We start from the raw sequence: 20,222 nt of genomic DNA on the forward strand, positions 1-20,222 counted from the left end.
TTTATAAACATGAATAAATAATTATTATTACAGGAATCAATATATTTTAAATGCAATTTAACCAAATGAACCAAATGTATTCAACAGTAGCCGATATAATATACAGTATTGCATTACTATAGGATAGAATAAGGGGAAAGTAATAGCACAAATTGTTTTTGCACAATGAACTCACAGCCTATCGTACCCTTTTGCACGCTCAAGTTCGTTATTTCCATGGTTATTTCAAATTTAGGCTACTAGGCGCGCCGCGCGCAGGGTGCAAGTTCAATGCGGTAAACGCGCTCGTTTTTTTTTCCCAAGCGCGTCCGCACCGCATCAAGATAAAAACATATTCATACCCTAATCATATAATAGTCTCACTAACGTTACATTAGATCTGGCTAATGGCACTGTTACAGTAGGTCATCTAAAAACATAACGGAACACTTACCTCAGCCGCAGGTGATCCTTGTCCTGTCTGTGCTATCGATGGGATGGCCGTATCCTTCAGCACATTATGGTCCGTGTGGCAAATTCCATTTTTTCAAAATAGTTGTCCTCATTGAAATGTACCGAGCAAACATAATGTCCCTTGATAATCTTAGGTGTGTTTGGATAAATATCCAGAGTAAGTTAGCCATTTCTTCATCCAGTCAGCGTTTTTAGTTGGAATTCTGTGAAACATTTTACCTCCCCTGTTTACTGTCGCAGCTATTTACAATAGAGCGAAAACCCATGACTCTAAACTACGCTTTTACTATTTATAAATTGCTGACTCTATTACCCAAACACCGAGCGAACTCTCCGCTCCTCACCACGGCGTGTCTCCGGTGATGCGGTTATTACGCCGTCAAAGTAGCAGTGCTTCGCCTTCAGAGAATAGTTCCCAGGTTTTATACGGTTAAAAGATGTCTGTGTCTCATTTGACTTTGTTATTTGTACATTATGTGACTATACAAATCACAACATGTAAATAGGAAAACGTTTGCGTTATTTTGTCACTCATTTGGATCAGTATGAAAGCTGCAACCATTCACATCCAGTCTTTGTGCTAAGCTAGGCTAGCGGTGGGTGCGTCAAACAGACTTATAGCACGCACGGAGATGAAAAAGGTATGTATGGACTTATCTAACTCTGGGGGGTAAGGTGAATAGGCTAAAGTCCCAAAAAGTCGGAGTGTTCCTTTAAGCGATAATCTGCTTAGTGCCTAAACAAGACCAAACTAGATCTATCTATAAACAAACACTTCTCACACAATATTTGTGCTGTACGTTTCCGTTCTCCATAGTCCATAACGACAAAATATGACAAGACGTGGTTTCACAGTTGCATAAGATTCACATTTATTTGGTTTCAAGTCCTAAAACATTCTACACATGCTTTTATAACACATATGGGTCACATTCTTCACAGGTAGTAAAAGTCAGAGGAGCAGAAGAAGAGGTTTGTGACATGGGTTAGGAAAAGCACCTCAGACATCACTCCCGAAAGCACACGGACACACGTCACATGAGCGAGTGTTGATTCGGGCGTTCCAGGAGTGTGTCTGTTCCCTGAGATCATCACCCATGTTTGGAAAGCTCTCGTCTGGCTCTGTACGGTTTGCTCAATCCCCAACATTCACCAGTGTTTCTTCCCACCGGATCGAGAATAAATCCAAAGAGAACTGATTGAAAGAAGCTCTCTGGCTACGACAGCACTTTTTTTTTCTGATAGTCTTTCAAGAACCAATCAGGATACCCGTAACAATCAAGTGAAAGAAATCTGATTGGCTTAAAAAAAAAGCATTAACATGATCACGATCGACTGACGACAAACTTGTAAACAGTTGAGAACTAAAAAAATAACATCATAAAGACAAGAAAAAAACAACATTCTTCATGAAAACAATTCACAAACAGTGTTTACAACTAGGAATATAATACTGTTCATTTCACATGTAATAATTGCACTGAGAAACAGTCTTCATTGAAGAGTGAAGCAGCATCTGATGTTTATATCAGGCCATATCACACACACTCAGAAATGAACGATTACTTGGAGGCGGATGATCGGGTGGAAGCTACGCTCTTATCTCCATCTCCCCAAGTTTCCAGAATCGCATGTGAGAAGGACAAAGTCACTGGTGCTTTGAAACCAATAAATAACGATTAATACTTTGCCTTAATGAAAGCACGCTACATGATGACACACAAAAGAGGTAGTTTCAAATGAAAAATGTATAAAAAAAAGAAACAAACGAGGACGCTTTGAAAGAACACTAAAAGGCCTAAAAGTGTGGCTCTGCTACGAGATTGAAAGGCTTCTCTCAAACGCCAGAGGAACAAAACCGTCAGAAAAGAGATATCCCTGAGTCTCAAGGCCCATTGAAGCACTGCAGGTCTGACTCCGGGTACAGCGCCGAATAAAAGACGAGCTCGGCGGGGTGTTACTCTCTGTTCTGGGGAAGCTTGTTTCCGACACACAATGAATAATAAAAAAAGTAATTGCAACTTTTTATATCACAATTGTGTAATGTAAAGTAGCAATTGCGAGTTATAAAGACAGACTTGCGTGATATAATGCAGCAATTGCGTTATAAAGTCAGAATTGTGAGATATAAAGTCAGAATTGCGAGTAATAAAGTCAGGATTGCGAGTAATAAAGTCAGAATTGAGTTATAAAGACAGACTTGCGTGATATAATGCAGCAATTGCGTTATAAAGTCAGAATTGCTATAAAGTCAGAATTGCGAGTAATAAAGTCAGGATTGCGAGTAATAAAGTCAGAATTGTGATATAAAGTCAGAATTGCGAGATATAAAGTCAGAATTGCGTGATATAAAGTCAGAATTGTGATATAAAGTCAGAATTGTGATATAAAGTCAGAATTGCATGATATAAAGTCAGAATTGCGTGATATAAAGTCAGAATTGTGATATAAAGTCAGAATTGCGAGATATAAAGTCAGAATTGCATGATATAAAGTCAGAATTGCGTGATATAAAGTCAGAATTGCGAGATATAAAGTCAGAATTGCATGATATAGTCAGAATTGTGTGATATAAAGTCAGAATTGCATGATAGTCAGAATTGTGTGATATAAAGTCAGAATTGCATGATATAGTCAGAATTGTGTGATATAAAGTCAGAATTGCATGATATAGTCAGAATTGTGTGATATAAAGTCAGAATTGCATGATATAGTCAGAATTGCGAGATATAAAGTCAGAATTGCATGATATAAAGTCAGAATTGCGTGATATAAAGTCAGAATTGCGAGATATAAAGTCAGAATTACGAGATATAAAGTCAGAATTGCGTGATATAGTCAGAATTGCGAGATATAAAGTCAGAATTGCGTGATATAAAGTCAGAATTGCGAGATATAAAGTCAGAATTGTGATACAAAGTCAGAATTGCGAGATATAAAGTCAGAATTGCATGATATAAAGTCAGAATTGCGTGATATAAAGTCAGAATTGCGAGATATAAAGTCAGAATTGCATGATATAAAGTCAGAATTGCGTGATATAAAGTCAGAATTGCGAGATATATAGTCAGAATTACGAGATATAAAGTCAGAATTGCGTGATATAAAGTCAGAATTGCGAGATATAAAGTCAGAATTGCGAGATATAAAGTCAGAATTGTGATACAAAGTCAGAATTGCGAGATATAAAGTCAGAATTGTGATACAAAGTCAGAATTGCGTGATATAAAGTCAGAATTGCGAGATATAAAGTCAAAATTGTGATACAAAGTCAGAATTGCGAGATATAAAGTCAAAATTGCATTATAAAGTCAGAATTGCGATAGTCAGAATTGCGTGATATAAAGTCAGAATTATGAGATATAAGGTCAGAATTGCGAGTAATAAAGTCAGAATTGCTATAAAGTCAGAATTGCGTGATATAAAGTCAGAATTGTGTTATAAAGTCATTTAGTCAGAATTGCAAGATTTAAAGTCAGAATTGCGTGATATAAAGTCAGAATTGTGTTATAAAGTCATTTAGTCAGAATTGCGAAATAAAGTCAGAATTGTGATAAAAGTCATGCAATTCTGACTTATATCACGCAATTCTGACTTTATATCTCGCAATTCTGAGAAATAAAGATGAAAACTCTCAATTGTGAGATAAAAATTATCAGAATTATCTTTTCAGATGTTTTATTCTGTGCCGGAAACAAGCTTCCATACTAGTCTGCCGTGGCCGATGGCTTGCAAATGCGTATTATCTCAGTCTACGTCGTGTGTTTTGGAGTTTTTACCTGTAACAAACACTTCCCCAGTATCTGGAGTTTAGTCTGACATTTAGCTAGCTCACACTCTAAAACAAAACATTCACCACATCTACGACAGCAAACGATGCACATGATGAAGGGGATGATGGATGACACGACGAATGAAACGCTTAGGATTAAGGGCGTACGGACAGAGCGGTAAATGGTGTTTAGCTGCACTCGAGACGGGCCGTTACCAGGCTGAACATGCGTCTTTGGTTTGGGCCCCTTCGTCATTGTCTGGTGCAAAAATGTAAACATTACTCGACGCATATCGAACGTGTTTGGAATGTCTGAAAAAATGAGCGCATCCTCTGATAGAAGCCTCGGCAAAGGCGTTGGATGGCTTGTGTTTTTTTATTTTTCCTCGAATTGTGTTTTTACAGTAAAACTCATTGCATCTGATACTCAAAACCTGAAACAAAATACCCTTCAAAACAACAACAACAACAACACTCCCCCTTCCCAAAACTCATAAAAAGAAAACTTCTAAAAAGGACCTACAATGTCCGGAATACTACAAACTACTAAACCTACAAGTAAATCTGAGAGGGATGCGAGTGAATTAGAAAAAACAGTAACTTTACCCTGTTAAAAATGTGAGGGAAGCAGATCGGGCTTGAACAAGACTGTGAGGAAATACATTTCTCTCCCTTTATTGTGGTTTGGGAACATTGGGAACTAATCGGATGCTAATCCTAATAGACAATTTAGTGACTGAATATCTCCAGTGCGAAATTTTCGCGGATAAATAGATGAAGTGTGTGTGAAATGGGAGATTCTGATTAAGCCCATACACCACTTTTCTCTGTCGGACCCAGTGCAAACCGAACAAAGTTTCCCATTTTATACAGAAGAAACAAATATTCTCCTAATTAGGATTTTTGTCTTGTTTTCGAGGACAAACATTCTTAAATCAAGACACAAGTAAAAATGACAAATTGTTTCCAATGAAATAATGCATTAAAATGTAATATTTTTTGATTAAAACATAAAAAAACACTGACAATGAGGTCAGAAAAATGAAAGTTGAATTTTCTGAGCCAACTGACAGATATTTTTCTTTCGTTTAAGCTTAAACTCACTTTATTTTGGTAATTTTCAGAAAACAAGACTAAATTATACTAAGTTGTTTTGCTTCTCAAGTCTTGATTAGGGCTGCAACTTTTCCAGAAACTTTTCACGATTTTTGGGAAACTTTCCAGGATTTTTGGGAAACTTTCCAGGATTTTTGGGAAACTTTCCAGGATGTTTGGGAAACTTTACAGGATTTTTGTGAAACTTTCCATGATGTTTGGGAAACTTTCAATAATTTTTGGGAAAGTTTACAGGATTTTTGGGAAACTTTCCATGATGTTTGGGAAACTTTCAATAATTTTTGGGAAAGTTTACAGGATTTTTGGGAAAGTTTACAGGATTTTTGGGAAAGTTTACAGGATTTTTGCAAAACTTTCCATGATGTTTGGGAAACTTTCAATAATTTTTGGGAAAGTTTACAGGATTTTTGGGAAAGTTTACAGGGAAAGTTTACAGGATTTTTGGGAAACTTTCAAGGATTTTTGGGAAACTTTCCAGGATTTTTGGGAAACTTTACAGGATTTTTGGGAAACTTTCCATGATGTTTGGGAAACTTTACATGATGTTTGGGAAACTTTCCAGGATGTTTGGGAAACTTTCAAGGATTTTTGGAAAAGTTTACAGGATTTTGGGGAAACTTTACAGGATTTTTGGGAAACTTTACAGGATTTTTGGGAAACTTTACAGGGAAAGTTTACAGGATTTTTGGGAAACTTTACAGGATTTTTGGGAAACTTTCCATGATGTTTGGGAAACTTTCAAGGATTTTTGGGAAAGTTTACAGGGAAAGTTTACAGGATTTTTGTGAAACTTTCAAGGATTTTTGGGAAACTTTCCAAGATTTTTGGGAAACTTTACAGGATTTTGGGGAAAGTTTCCATGATGTTTGGGGAAACTTTCCATGATGTTTGGGAAACTTTCCAGGATGTTTGGGAAACTTTCAAGGATTTTTGGAAAAGTTTACAGGATTTTGGGGAAACTTTACAGGATTTTTGGGAAACTTTACAGGATTTTTGGGAAAGTTTCTGAAAATTTGCTGGAAATGTTCAGTCCCTTTGCAACCCTAATCATGATCTAAAGATGTTCAGATATTTGTACTGGAAAGCAAGACAAAAATACTAAGCAAGTCATTTTTTTTATTCTCCCCAGCAATAAGGGCTTACTTCCCTCCAGATTTGCATAACACTTTGGTCAAAACAATAAAAAAAGAGAAAGAAATCAACAAGCAATATTAACACACATATTCTGTAGTCAAGTAAAATCCTCACTTCGTCCTCAGCCTATGATTGTGAAACACACGCGTACACCTCTCTTTAGTGTAAACGCTCTCCGTCGGTGCCTTGCATAGGAAATAAAAACCACGCGTTGAAGAGGTCACATGACTATTGAACGTGTTCGAGGACCGCACAAATTCTTCCCGGAGCGTCGCAAGACAGAGAGAGAAAGGTTTTCTTCCTGAGGTAGTCTTTGAATAAAACGATTCCTTTCACACTTATCTGTCCCTATCAGCACCCAAAAGAAAGCGGATAGAAGTATCAAATAAAACCTAAACCGATCAGTGGTTACACGTCACATATCGCAGTTGGACTGAAGCGTGTGAAATCCACTGCGCTTTTTGTGCATTTTCATTTGAAAAGGAGCATGTGCACAGCGTGGATCAACATACATTCAGCTCTGTCTGGTAATAAATAGAGAGAAAAAACAACACTAATCTAAACAAAATGCATAAAATAGTTTCTTATCACATTCATAGAGGAGGAGGAGCGTACCGGAAGCCCCACCCCCAAACATAACACCCGCCCCCGTGCAATAAGATGGGGAGGGTGTTTTCAAGGGAGGGGCGTGGCTTAGTTGGCAGGGGCGGAGCCCTTCGTCACGCAGGGGGAGGAGCCTGTCCTGTAGTTGCTCAGACTTGACTTACAGGAGTGCAATACTGCCTTGAACAGCAGGGGGAGCTGCTCCAACGGGATGTTGACCAACTTCCCTGAAACCCCAGTGAAGAACAGCTGAGTTTAACTGCAATTCATCCCTTAAACAATAGGTTTATTGCCTCTTCTGGACTTACCTGCAATGCAGCGGATCTCTGGCAGACACATCATGATCTCGGGAAAGCGTTTGGGCTGGTGAGGGTACTTGTACTCGGTGTAGTCCTGACAAACGTACCAGTAACGTTTGTTCAACTGCTCCAGCTGGGTCACATTGGTCAGACCACGGATATCTAGACAAACGTGAAGAAATATCACAGTACAGGAAATTAAACAAAATGGCATGGCAGTTTGATATTAAGCCTCTATTATTGTTGATTCTCTACATATCTGTTTGAGTGGTCAGTTTTTATACAATATCATGAGGAAATATCTATAATCATCACAGTCCAGAAGAGCTTTAGCACACAATATATATAAGGCAGGGCTCGACATGAAGCCTTGTCATGTATATCATTTATTCATTACACAGCAAAAACTCAAGAGTGTTAACATTAATGAGCTAATTAACTGATTAATTGAATGATGTTTGACCATCATTGAAGACACCTGATGTTAACAAGCAGAATCACTGAAGGAGAAAATCTCATTTTTGAAGTCACCATTATGGTGATCATTGTTTTCTTTAGTAGGTCTCTTCTTGTCCCTTAAACTAACAACATTAGTTAAATGAACCTAATCAAATTAGTTTGGCTGTTGTAACTGAGTTACAACTTCCAGATGCAGTTTGAACTGCATTAGATAATGTTACAAGATGTAAATATAGAAATAAGGAATTTTAAGAACAAAATGCTACTTTTCATAATTAATGACCGATTCGTTCAAGAACGAGGTAGTTTATGAGTGAGCCATTAATTCAAACGGCTGATTCGTTCAAGAACAAGGCAGTTTATGAGTGAGTCATTGATTCAAACAGCTGATTTGTTCAAGAACGAGGCAGTTTATGAGTGAGTCATTGATTGAAACGGCTGATTCGTTCAAGAAAAAGGCAGTTTATGAGTGAGTCATTGATTCAAACAGCTGATTTGTTCAAGAACGAGCCAGTTTATGAGTGAGTCATTGATTCAAACAGCTGATTTGTTCAAGAACGATGCAGTTTATGAGTGAGTCATTGATTCAAACGGCTGATTTGTTCAAGAACAAGGCAGTTTATGAGTGAGTCATTGATTCAAACGGCTGATTCGTTCAAGAACGAGGCAGTTTATGAGCGAGTCATTGATTCAAACAGCTGATTTGTTCAAGAACAAGGCAGTTTATGAGCGAGTCATTGATTCAAACGGCTGATTCGTTCAAGAACGAGGCAGTTTATGAGTGAGCCATTGATTCAAACGGCTGATTCGTTCATGAACGAGGCAGTTTATAAGCGAGTCATTGATTCAAACAGCTGATTTGTTCAAGAACGAGGCAGTTTATGAGCGAGTCATTGATTCAAACGGCTGATTTGTTCAAGAACGAGGCAGTTTATGAGGGAGTCATTGATTCAAACGGCTGATTCGTTCAAAACGCTGGATCGTTCGGTAATGGGGTGAGATGCTGTGAGACGCGCCGTGGTTCTGCTAGGATCTTTGGATCTATTTTCGCAGCTGAAATAGTACAAAAAGACTCAATAATACATCAGAAATTTATGTGACTTAATATTAACTTCTTGTTTTTTGAACTGTTGTATGAAATCAGTGTCATCATGATGGTATTCAGGAAAACAGCGCTCTTAATCGTGTAATGTTGCTTAACTGTCTCATATGTTATAATTATATATAATTATAAAAATTCCACAAAATTCAAATTTTTACCTCAGTATGTTAACTCGTTAGTCTGCGCTAGCCTCAACAGCGTCAGTACATTACACACATTATTATCCACTATCAATTGTCGTTTTGCAAGTTTTCCCTAGTTTTTGTTTTGTTTGTTTGTTATTGGCGTTTTAATCAGCCTATTTGTCAAGTCAAATACTCTTTCACTTTTCCCTTAAACAAATCCGCTTGTCTCAGTCCAGCATTAACATCGAGGCCTGTAAAGTCTGCTGTATTGCAAGGTAAATGCTAAGGGTGTAATGACACTTAAATCTCACGATTCGATACATATCACGACACTGAACTCTCAATACGATAATATTGAGATACTTCAAGACAATGCTAAATTTGGTGTTACATTGTGTGTGTAAATGAATAGACTTCATCGCACAGGACAATAGAGACACCAGAATGAACATATTCATGATTCTGAAGCTGAAAATACAGAATTATTTCAGATGAATATGCTTGAACTCTGTCACTGACTAGATATATTTAAAATAACGTCGGCCATTTTTTACTGGTAACATCCGACATTTGGCATCATCACTATCAGGACCCACAAATATCCCCCATTGCATTATTATATTCAACATTATATATGGCAGTTTAATGCAGTATTGACACTAAAACTCTGAAAACATGAATTTTTCTCACATAGTAATTTTCATTTTGGATGAATTATACACAATCCAGTCACTATCCATGATACAAATTGTTGGATTTTTGTATTTCGATATATTGTGAATACGAATGAATGCGTCTCAGTGGTGTTTTACCTTGGTTGAGGAAGTTGATGGCCTTCATGCAGGCGTACTCCTCATTGCTGACCTTCAACTGGTGGAACTTACGGAACAGATATATCAGTTTCTCCATCACCTCCATCCCATCCTCACTGAAACTACACACACACACACACACACACACACACACACACACACACACACACAATCCATCAATACACTACAGATTTCACAGATGACCTTACAGGCCCCTCAGGCCTTTATTTGTTATAATTTTGATTATTATGGCGTACAGTTTATGAAAACCCCAAATTCACAATTAGAATATTGTGAAAAGGTTTTCATATCTGTAATCCACAATCATCACAATTATAACAAATAAAGGCTTGAAATATCTCACTTTGCATGTAATGAGTCAACATAATATATTAGTTTCACCTTTTAAGTTGAATTACTGAAATATTAACATTCTCATTTTTCCAGTTTCACTTGTAAATGAAATGCTGAAGAAGAGTAAAGGCCCGTTCACGCCAAGGACAATAACTATACAGATATAGCTCTAAAAATCATTCTCAATATTACAGAATAGCTCACATCACAAATATAATAGGAAATGCACATAGTTGACATCACTTTCAGAACGATTTTATCCAGCTGATCAATGTAAAACACTGACAGCCAATCAGAATCCATCCTGCTAGAGTAGACGTGTTAATCGTTATAGTCCTCGTTCTCGGTGCGACTGTGAACAGCTTCTCCTCACAGGAGCCGACATCCACACGTGAGAGTTTTTAATAAACCAGTTTCTGAGAAATCTTATCGCCTGATTCCACATCCTGTTAGCCATTAAACCAGACTTTATGAGCTTAATTTATGTTACTAATGAGATAATACGAACACATTTGAGTGGGAGACCGTATGTAATGTTTTAGCGATAGAGTATCTTGGTGCTACATCACTTCATGAAGACTTACCCAGCACCATCTGAATCTGATCAGTCTCTACGGTTATCTTTGCTAACGACGCTCTCTTTGAACCGTCTCCCTAAAGGTGGGTCGTGACCTTCGGCGTGTACCTGCACCATTAAAAGCGAGCGTTTCGCTGCCTCAGACCCAGCATGCAACAGTAAATCTATCCAGAAGAGGCGGGTCAGAGGTCAGGTGATCGCAGACTAATTTACACACACTACATACACTCCCCTCCTCCACGTCAGCTCTACTGTTTCGTTCTTCAGGCTACGGGTGTATGAAGCACACACACATTCATTTATATATATACATATATTTATATATACACACTCGTATGCTTATACACTAAAATGGTGTAAAATAAGTGTTTGTTTCATTTTCATTTATTTCATTACAATTTTCTATTAATTTTATTTTTTTAAATCTATATATAGTATATGAGAGAGAGAGAGAGAAAACATTTAAAAAAGAAAAAGTTAAATTTGAATAATAATTTTAAATGCATTATTAAACTATTATTTACTACTAAAATGTATATTATAACAAATAATATTATACAAATTTAATTAAACTTTTCATTCAGATTGTTATAATGAATCTGTTATAGGGGGAAAAAAACAAAGAAAAAAATGGAAAAAAATGTTGTTTGAAAAGACCTTTTCAAAGTTTCTCACACACACTTAGGAAGCCATAAAATCCTGATTTCTGAGGAGATGGAGACATACAGATAGACACGAGATGAGGCTGTGCCGTTCTCCCACACACACACACACACACACACAGATGCCTGAGCGTATCTGAAGCATGGAGAGCCGTCTAGCTGCAGTGATATAAAACAAGCACACGAGAGCGGGAGGAGATATTCCTCAGGTCCGCGTTTTAATTCAGTTCCTTTTAATGATTCAAACAGGGCTGGGAATAAAAGGTGGGTGACATAAGGAGCCCTATTTTAACGATCTGAGCGCACGGAGCAAGTGTCCGAATCCACTTTTGCTCGTTTAATGATGGGAAAAATGGTCGGCGCTCCCGGCGCTGGTCTAAAAGGGTCGTGACTCTACCGTTCGAACTCGTTCATCAAAATGAACGAATCTTTTTCCGAGTCAATTTGTTCATTTCGTTCGTTGAATGAACCAAATGACACGAAAAAAGATTTCGAAAAAGAGTTTCATCACAGAACAGAGCAAGGCGAGCATTTGAGCTTATAAAACTTAAACTTTGTTATTTATTTATTAAATGAGCGATCGTTTCGCTAGATAAGACCCTTATTCATCGTCTGGAATCGTTTAAAGCCCTTTGAAGCTGCACTGAAACTCTCATTTGGACCTTGAACCGTTTGGTCCCCATTGAAGTCCATTATATGGAGAAAATCCTGGAATGTTTTCATCAAAAACCTTAATTTCTTTTCGACTGAAGAAAGAAAGACATGGACATCTTGGATGACATGGGGGCGAGTAAATTATCAGCAAACGTTTTTTTTAAAAGTGAACTACTCCTTTAAAGCTGTGTGTGTGTGTGTGTGTGTGTGTGTTTTCTGTGGTTAAAGCTGAACATCTACGGGGACAAGCCGGATTCCACCATATCTTTATGTACACAATAATAATCTTTTACATTGTAATCCTTTTATTTGAAATATTTGGCATGTTTGTGTGCTTTGCCCTGAATGTGTTTGTTATGACTTTGAGTGTGTGTGTGTTTGTTGTGACTTTGAGTGTGGGTGTGTGTGTTAGTGTGTAAAATAAGCAGAGTGTATAGGCACATATTACTTACGCGCTCTTAAAATTACAAAAAAATATTGCGCCGTCGACTTTAGAGCAGGTTTTTGTTGGTCAATGCTGCTGAAAAATCCAGCTAAAGGTCTCCCAGCCTGGTTATAGTTGGTTTATCAGGCTGGTTTTAGAGGGGTTTTGAACACTTTTTCAGCTGGTCAGGCTGGTCTTAGCTGGTCAGGCTGGGAGACCAGCTTGACCAGCTAAGCCAGGCTGGGTGACCAACTAAAACCAGCTACTTCCAGCTTAAACCAGCTAAGACCAGCCAACCAGCCTAGGCTGGTTTTAGCTGGATTTTTCAGCAGGGTGGCTATATAGTATATTCAAGTATAGGCTATATAGTATAGTCAATAGCTATTTCAGTTCCTCAGAATAGCAAAACACCAACAATGCATCTGAACACACACCTCGTTCTCAGACCAGCCGCCCATGGTCACACAAATGAGCGCTAATGCATTTGCTATATAAACAACGTGGCGCAGGACGTGAAAATGATAACTGCGTTGGGCTGAAACTAGCAAAACACACTAGCGTCGCGCCTGGCGCTGCACTGCACCGGTGTGTGATAGGGCCCAGTGTGTGTGTTCCTCACCTCTGCAGCTCTTCGTCTGTCGGGGTGTATTTGTCGGTGACGCCGGCGAGGTCTCCGAGCACCTGAGCGCTGTAGACCGTCAGACAGGCCAGCAGGATCAGCTCCTGCCAGGTGGCGCTCAGGAGACGCGTGTAGTCCTCGATGGACAGCTCGCAGAAGAAGGGAAGCTTCTTGATCCAGGAGATCTGCCTGAAGAGAAGCTCGTCTGCCAGCCGACACAACAGCGCGAACAGCTCCACCTGAGTGACCCGATAGCTTCGCAGGACAGATAGAGAGAGCGCTATGAGTGACGGTTCACGTGGCTGTTAATTCGGATGCTTTTCAAGTCAGCGTTTTTGTTTTAAAGCACTCTCCGTCCACACTAGCTTTTCTAAAAGTTTTTTTTCCACACTAAAATCATCTTAAGCTCAATTTATACTTCTGCCTCAAACTCTAATTGCTAGCTAGTTTTAACACATTGCTAGCATGTGGTTAGCATGATTTAGCATTCAGCTAACATAATTTATCATGTTGCTAACATGATTTAACAAGTTGCTAACCAGATTTAACACATTGCTAGCTGATTAACATGTTGTTAGCATTATTTGACATTTTGCTCACATAATTTAACATGTTGCCAACAGGATTTAACATTTTGCTAACATTTCTTACCATGTCACTAACATCATTAAACATATAACCTGTTGCTACCTGATTAGCATGTTGTTAACAGCAGTCATGACACTGACACTGCTAACAAGATTTAACATGTTGCTAGCCTGATTTACTATGCCCCAAGCCATTGCTAGCATTATTTACCATGTCGCTAACATGATTTAACACATTAATACCTTGATTTGACATCATTAAAACACATTGCAAGCATATTGCTAGCATTATTAGCATTTTTGCAAACAATATGTAACACATTGTTAACATGATTAACGCATTGCTAGCATGATTTAACACGTTGCTAACATTATTAAACAGATTGTAAATAAGAATTAATGCATTGCTAGCATTTTTTAGCATGTTGTCAACATTTACCATGTTGCTAGCATGATTTAACACATTGTAAGCATGTTCCCAGATAGCAAACTGACATTGAATCAACGCGGAAACATGACATCGAAACAACGTTGATCTGACATTGTTTTGCTCATCGAATTAACGTTGAACCAACGTCATTCTTCAAAACTAACGGAAAATCAACTTGAAATCAACGTTGTTTCAAGGTTAGGAAAGCAAACCAATTGCAAACCAATTACCAATTTTCATTTAGCTTTGAAGAATGCCGCGTCTGACGTTGGTTCAACGTTAATTCGATGAGCAAAACAATGCCAGATCAACGTTGTTTCGATGTCATGAGAGACGTCGTATCCACGTTGATTCAATGTCAGTTTGCTGTCTAGGTTGTTAGCATTATTTAACATGTTGCTAGCATGATGTACCATTATGATAACATGATTTAACAAGTTGCTTACAAGATTTAACACACTGCTAGCCTGTTGCTAGCTGATTAGCATGTTGCTAGCATAATGATAATATGATTTAACACGTTGCTAACATTATTATTATGTCGTTAACATGATTTAGCACATTGTTAACATGATTAGCACGTAAAAAAAATGTTAGGCGGATATCCAACTAAAATGATTCAGAAAAAAAACTTTCCATTAAGAATATATAGATAACGTTTTGAGAACAAAAAAGACCAGATAACTGAACAAACAGTCTATTAATGTTACTGGAGGAACGTTTGTTCCTAACTTAGCCAAAGTTCAGAGAACGTTTCTTGTTACAGATATATCCATCAGTACAATATGCGTCACATGATTAAACATGCGTAACCGTTTTCAAAAACCTCAGTGTTCACTGTAAAAACAGCGTTCTAAAACTCATCCAAAAAACTCAAATGGAAACATGTCAATTTCACAAAAACTCTCATATATTGCAAAAAATGAACCTCGCTCGCATGAGGTGTTTTTCAGGCAATTCGAAAGGAATATTTAGCAAAATTGCAATGGAAACTTTTTTTTTAATAATTTTTTTTACAGTCACCTGACGTACGTAAAAGTCGGTCATTCTTTAAAGATAGAGCGTATGTTTGGACAGAAAACGAGGCAGCGCTCTTCATTAAACGAATTAAAGACAAAGTATTACGGGAATACTGGATTCTAAACAACAAAGAAGTGCCACAATTTCTCAGGTCTTTCCTTGCCATTAATACCGTGAAGACACGCCTATGTCCCCTTCAGTTTATAATAATGGCTAGTGTGGTGGCTGCGATATACATAAACCTATTAATATCCGTCGCCATGATGTTTGGAATGATTTATTGTGAGAGGAAAAAATGACGTTCAGTCGCATAACATCGGATAATGGAAACGGCAATAGTTTTTTATCTTTAAAAAGTTTTGCGCAAATCTATGACGGAAACGCGGCTGGTGTGGCCGGATTGCCAAAACATAAATATAAAGATGCTTGTGAATGCAGACTGAGGGGTGCTTTACCCGTCCTCGATGAGCATTGGCGTAGCTAGCGGGGCCAGTTCCTCTGCTGCCACCAGCTGGCTGATGAGCGTATGGCTCTGCGGGTACAGACTCCGCGGCTGCGCGGCGTATCCGAACAGGTGAGGCAGGAACTGATAATGCTGCGCCATCGCATTCCCGATGTACTGTTCCCTGAAAGCAGCGGTGTAGCCGTTCAGCTCCACAGAGCGGCTGCGAGAGAAAGCAAAGGAAGAGGAATAAACGTCAGAGGACTTCATACATGCAGAACATGTTTATTTGAATGCATTTGAGGAAAATACAAAGAAATCCACTCTTTAAATTAATGTGCATTGCAGCTGAACGCCGTCATCTAAGGAAATTAATTTTTTTAGTCCTGGGCAGCGAATAATCACGATTAATCGTATCTAAAATAAAAGTCTGTGTTTACATAATACTGTGTATAATTATTTTGTATATATAAAGACACACCCGTGCATGTATATACAAGTTGAAACTCGAAAAATTTGAATATCGTGCAAAAGTTTTTTTTTTTCAGTGTTTATTCCAGTAATTCAACTTAAAAGGTGAAACTAATATATTATATAGACTCATTACATGCAAAGTGAGATATTTCAAGCTTTTTATTTGTAATATTTTTAAACTCCCCAGTGAGTTGCGTATTATTACTGACCTGGGCCTTTTCAAATCAAGACTAAAAACACATCTTTTAAAATGGCCTTTATTACCTAGTAGTGTGATGGCAAGTTTATATCGATTTTATTTTATTTTATTTATTCCTCTTACTTTTCTCCCATTTTTTATTGTATTTGTGTTATTGGTAGTTTTTATTTGTTGTTTATTCTGTTGTAAAGCACTTTGGTTCACCTATCGGTTGATATAAGGTGCTATATAAATAAAGTACATTTACATAATTTTGATTATTATGTCTTACAGCTTATGAAAAGCCCATATTCAAAATTAGAATATTACATGAAATCAGTCGAATACAGAATTGGCGGATGCCGCCCCTCTGAAAAGTATAATCATGCTGCCTCAATGCGGTGTGGCATGTATGCTATCAGCAAAATATTCTATTTTATCGAGTTTCACCTGCATTTAAGAAAATTATTTATTATGTTATTATATTTATATATATATATATATACAGTATAAACATGCAAATATTTTTTTAATATATACATTCACGTGTGTGTATTTATATATCCAAAATAATTATACACAGCACACCCCACATATATTATGTAAACACAAACTTTTATTTTGGATGTGATTAATCGCTGCACGTGCTTCGTGAATTATTCCACACTGTTGCATTGGAGCCGGGAATACTCACTTGGAGGAAAGTGTGGACACGGGCGAGGGCTGATTCCCGTCGGAGACGCCGTTGCCGGGAGAACTGTGGTCGCTGTCGCCGTTGTTTCCCCAAGTGTGTTCCGGCATGTTCGCTTCATCCTTAAACTCCTGTCCGGACATGATCCGTTCAATCTCCTCATCGGAAATCTGCGCAAAGACAAACCGTTGATCTAAATTCCTAAACGGTGCAAAAATATGATGAAAATGATGAAAACTTGTTCATGCTTTTGAAGTTGGTCAAGCATATTTGCTAATTTTATCCAAATTTGAAAGGAAGTCATTCATTAAGGCTAAAGGTTTATCATTTATTATTGTTCAGTGAATTTTTGCGAATTTCATACTAGAGCCAGACCGATATATCGGCAGACCAATATTATCGTCCGATATTAGGCATTTTCCAAACTATCGGTATCGGCAGTTATAATGGCCGATAAATGAATATTTCAAAAATACAATAAAAACGGACGAAACACGCTTGAACCATGTCATGAGTGTTGGAGTTGTATAGTTTGTCCACCAGAGGGCACTCTACACCGTTCCTGTTGGCAACACTCGTTGAGTTGGTCACGAGACATACATTGCTTGAATAACAATTAATAGCAATGAGACGTATCATCTCTCCTTGGCCTGTTATATTGAAAATCTATGTTTTACACTTTGCAGTATGACGTCATCCATTGCTAAATTATGGCTCATCATAGACTAGCTAACCACAAAGCTAGCTAACGCCACCATCATCAGTCTGTTCTGTTGTGACAATAAAAGGAAAAAGTTTCTTTTTAAAATGCATGATCATAATATTTTAGTTAAAACTCATAAATAACTACAAATAACTTATGTTAAGGAAATCTGTGAAATGTTTTGTTGCGCGTTTCGAAAAAAAAATTATCGGCACATCGGATTTTAAAACCAAAAAATATTCGTATCGGTATCGGCCTTCAAAATCCTTTATCGGTCGGGCTCTATTTCGTACCCACCTCTCAATATTTGAAATAGCCCTTGTAACCAATCAGATCAACCAGTGGATCTCTGAGCTGAGTGAGTGAGTGGAGGCGGGGCTCATTTGCATATTCATAGAACCGCGTAATACTAAATGAGGCAAGGGTGTCGAGTTACATTCAAGATATTTTAAAGGGATACTCCACTTTTTTTAGAAATAGGCTCATTTTACAATTCCCCCAGAGTTTACCGTTTTCGAATCCATTGAGCCGATTTTCTGATTTTTAGAAGAATATCGGTAAACAGACAGTTTCTGCACTCTAAAAAATGCTGGGTTGTTTTAACCCAATTTTGGGTCAAATATGGACAAACCCAAAATGTTGGGTTAAAAATGTAATGTAAAAATTTAACCCAACGGCTGGGTTAGTCCATATTTGACCCAAAGTTGGGTTAAAACAACCCAGCATTTTTTAGAGTGTGCTCTCATTGACTTCCATAGTAGGAAAAAAATATACTATGGAAGTCAATGAGAGCATAAACTGTGGTTACTGATATTCTTCTAAATATCAGAAAATCGGCTGAATGGATTCGAAAACGGTAAAACTCTGGGGGAGTGGTAAAATGAGCCTATTTCCAAAAAAAGTGGAGTATCCCTTTAAGACATGAAGAAGGAAAACTTTTAAATAAGATAAGTTTTAAGGGATAAAATGATTGACAAGAGAGTCTGACGATTTCATCTCGTAGTCGATTCAGACCGCAGGACGTTATCTATTGACCGTGCACAAAGCGCGATTCCATGAGCTCTAAATGCGAATACGACAAAGAGACAAAACAGCGTTTAAGTCAAGGCCGTGCAATTCCCTTTTTTATTCAATTGATGAGTTCGAGCCATCTTTAACAATGTTTTATTTTGTCAAAGGTAAAGCAAACTGCTATTGTGTGTTGCGGAGGCAATTAGGCCGAGTCAATAAGACGCGTTCTCTAGTGCTGGGATCAGGTGCAAACAAGAGCGCTTTATGGACCAACAAGCTTCGCTTTTAAACACACTTTGTCCTGTCTAACACAAACACGAGAAACCAGGCTCAAACTCAGCTCAACCAAGTTAAACTCTACACAACTAAAATAACACACACCTCCATATCAAAGGCCAAGTTTTGAATTATTAGGCATTTCAAGAGTCACAAAACGACACATTCGCCTGATAAGAGAATTTAAAACATTCAGCTGTAAAACCGCCATTCACATCCACATAACGCCAGTGTAGAAGAGCAGGATTATATAAGGTCAGCTGACAATGAGAAGAATGACACGCCAATCTATTCACTGGAGCTCCGGCCTTGAGAACAGCGACGACGCCAATGAAAATAACATCTTTAAATTAGGCGAAGGTCATAAGGCGCTGCGGGCTATTTATCCCACAACTCCTCTTTAATTTGCGACAAACTAATCAGCTCTATTTCCTCAATTCACGACTGGAGAGGGCAGGAACGCAATGCCGGAAACTTGTGACTTTAAAGAAGTTGTGATGAAAAGATATTCAAGTATTGAAGATTGCTAAAGAACAGAGAGATCAGGCCAGGCCATCTCATCAGCTTTAGTTTTGAGAAAAGTGTGTACCTGCACAGGCCCGATGCTTTTGTTTCTTCCTCCCGGCATGCCATCTTCCCTGATCGCTGCAAAACACAAAACCAAATCATCATTTACGAAGTATTTTTTCAGAGCTTGGCCTCTTTTCAACATTTAAAGAGGTCCTCATGTAGGCCATTTAGAAACAATAGCGTAAAATCAAAGTGTAACCCCATGTAAAGATGAAGATGGATTGGTTCTTTGGCCAGAACATTGACGTTTGGTGTGTTGTGACACTGTAAAAATGAATATGCTTTATCTAATCAATAGAATTGAGGTAAAAGATTACAAGCAATATTATAAATTAAATTTATCAAATTAGAATTGAGTAATAATTATAACACCGACCGATAAAGAATTTTGAAGGCCGATACCAATACAAATATTTTTTGGTTTTAAAGTCCGATATATCGGCCGATATTTTATTTATTTATGTTTTTTTTTAAGAAACGCGCAACAAAAGATTAATAGATTTCCATAACATAATTATTTGTAGTTAATTATGAGTTTTAACTAAAATAATATGATAAAGCATTTTAAAAAGAAACTTGTTTCATTTATTGTCACAACAGAACAGAGGAACATCAAAATATATTAAAGTTCTGATAAATAAAATAATAATTAGTCCCTACATTGCCTTATAATCT

The 20,222-nt window shown here is 37.6% G+C and overlaps 1 protein-coding gene and 1 long non-coding RNA gene across 2 annotated transcripts in view; both read right to left on the reverse strand.

The window, feature by feature from the left end:
• LOC148973614 (uncharacterized) overlaps nucleotides 1-20,222 on the reverse strand; it is a 543,652-nt gene that overhangs the window by 282,582 nt on the left and 240,848 nt on the right. The gene's annotated exons all lie outside the window — the stretch shown is intronic.
• The window catches only part of nr6a1a (nuclear receptor subfamily 6, group A, member 1a), a 40,127-nt gene continuing 25,668 nt past the window's right edge, over nucleotides 5,764-20,222 (reverse strand). Inside the window, exons 3-9 of the mRNA XM_039675028.2 lie at nucleotides 19,567-19,622; nucleotides 16,991-17,157; nucleotides 15,658-15,867; nucleotides 13,166-13,420; nucleotides 9,876-9,997; nucleotides 7,387-7,539; nucleotides 5,764-7,305 (exon numbers count right to left, since the gene is read on the reverse strand). Coding sequence (XP_039530962.1) covers nucleotides 7,169-7,305; nucleotides 7,387-7,539; nucleotides 9,876-9,997; nucleotides 13,166-13,420; nucleotides 15,658-15,867; nucleotides 16,991-17,157; nucleotides 19,567-19,622 — 1,100 coding nt within the window. The 3' untranslated portion in view covers nucleotides 5,764-7,168. The remainder of the gene's footprint in view (nucleotides 7,306-7,386; nucleotides 7,540-9,875; nucleotides 9,998-13,165; nucleotides 13,421-15,657; nucleotides 15,868-16,990; nucleotides 17,158-19,566; nucleotides 19,623-20,222) is intronic.

Source organism: Pimephales promelas, chromosome 14 (genome assembly GCF_988280905.1).
Source record: "Pimephales promelas chromosome 14, fPimPro1.hap1.1, whole genome shotgun sequence".
NCBI lineage: Eukaryota > Metazoa > Chordata > Actinopteri > Cypriniformes > Leuciscidae > Pimephales > Pimephales promelas.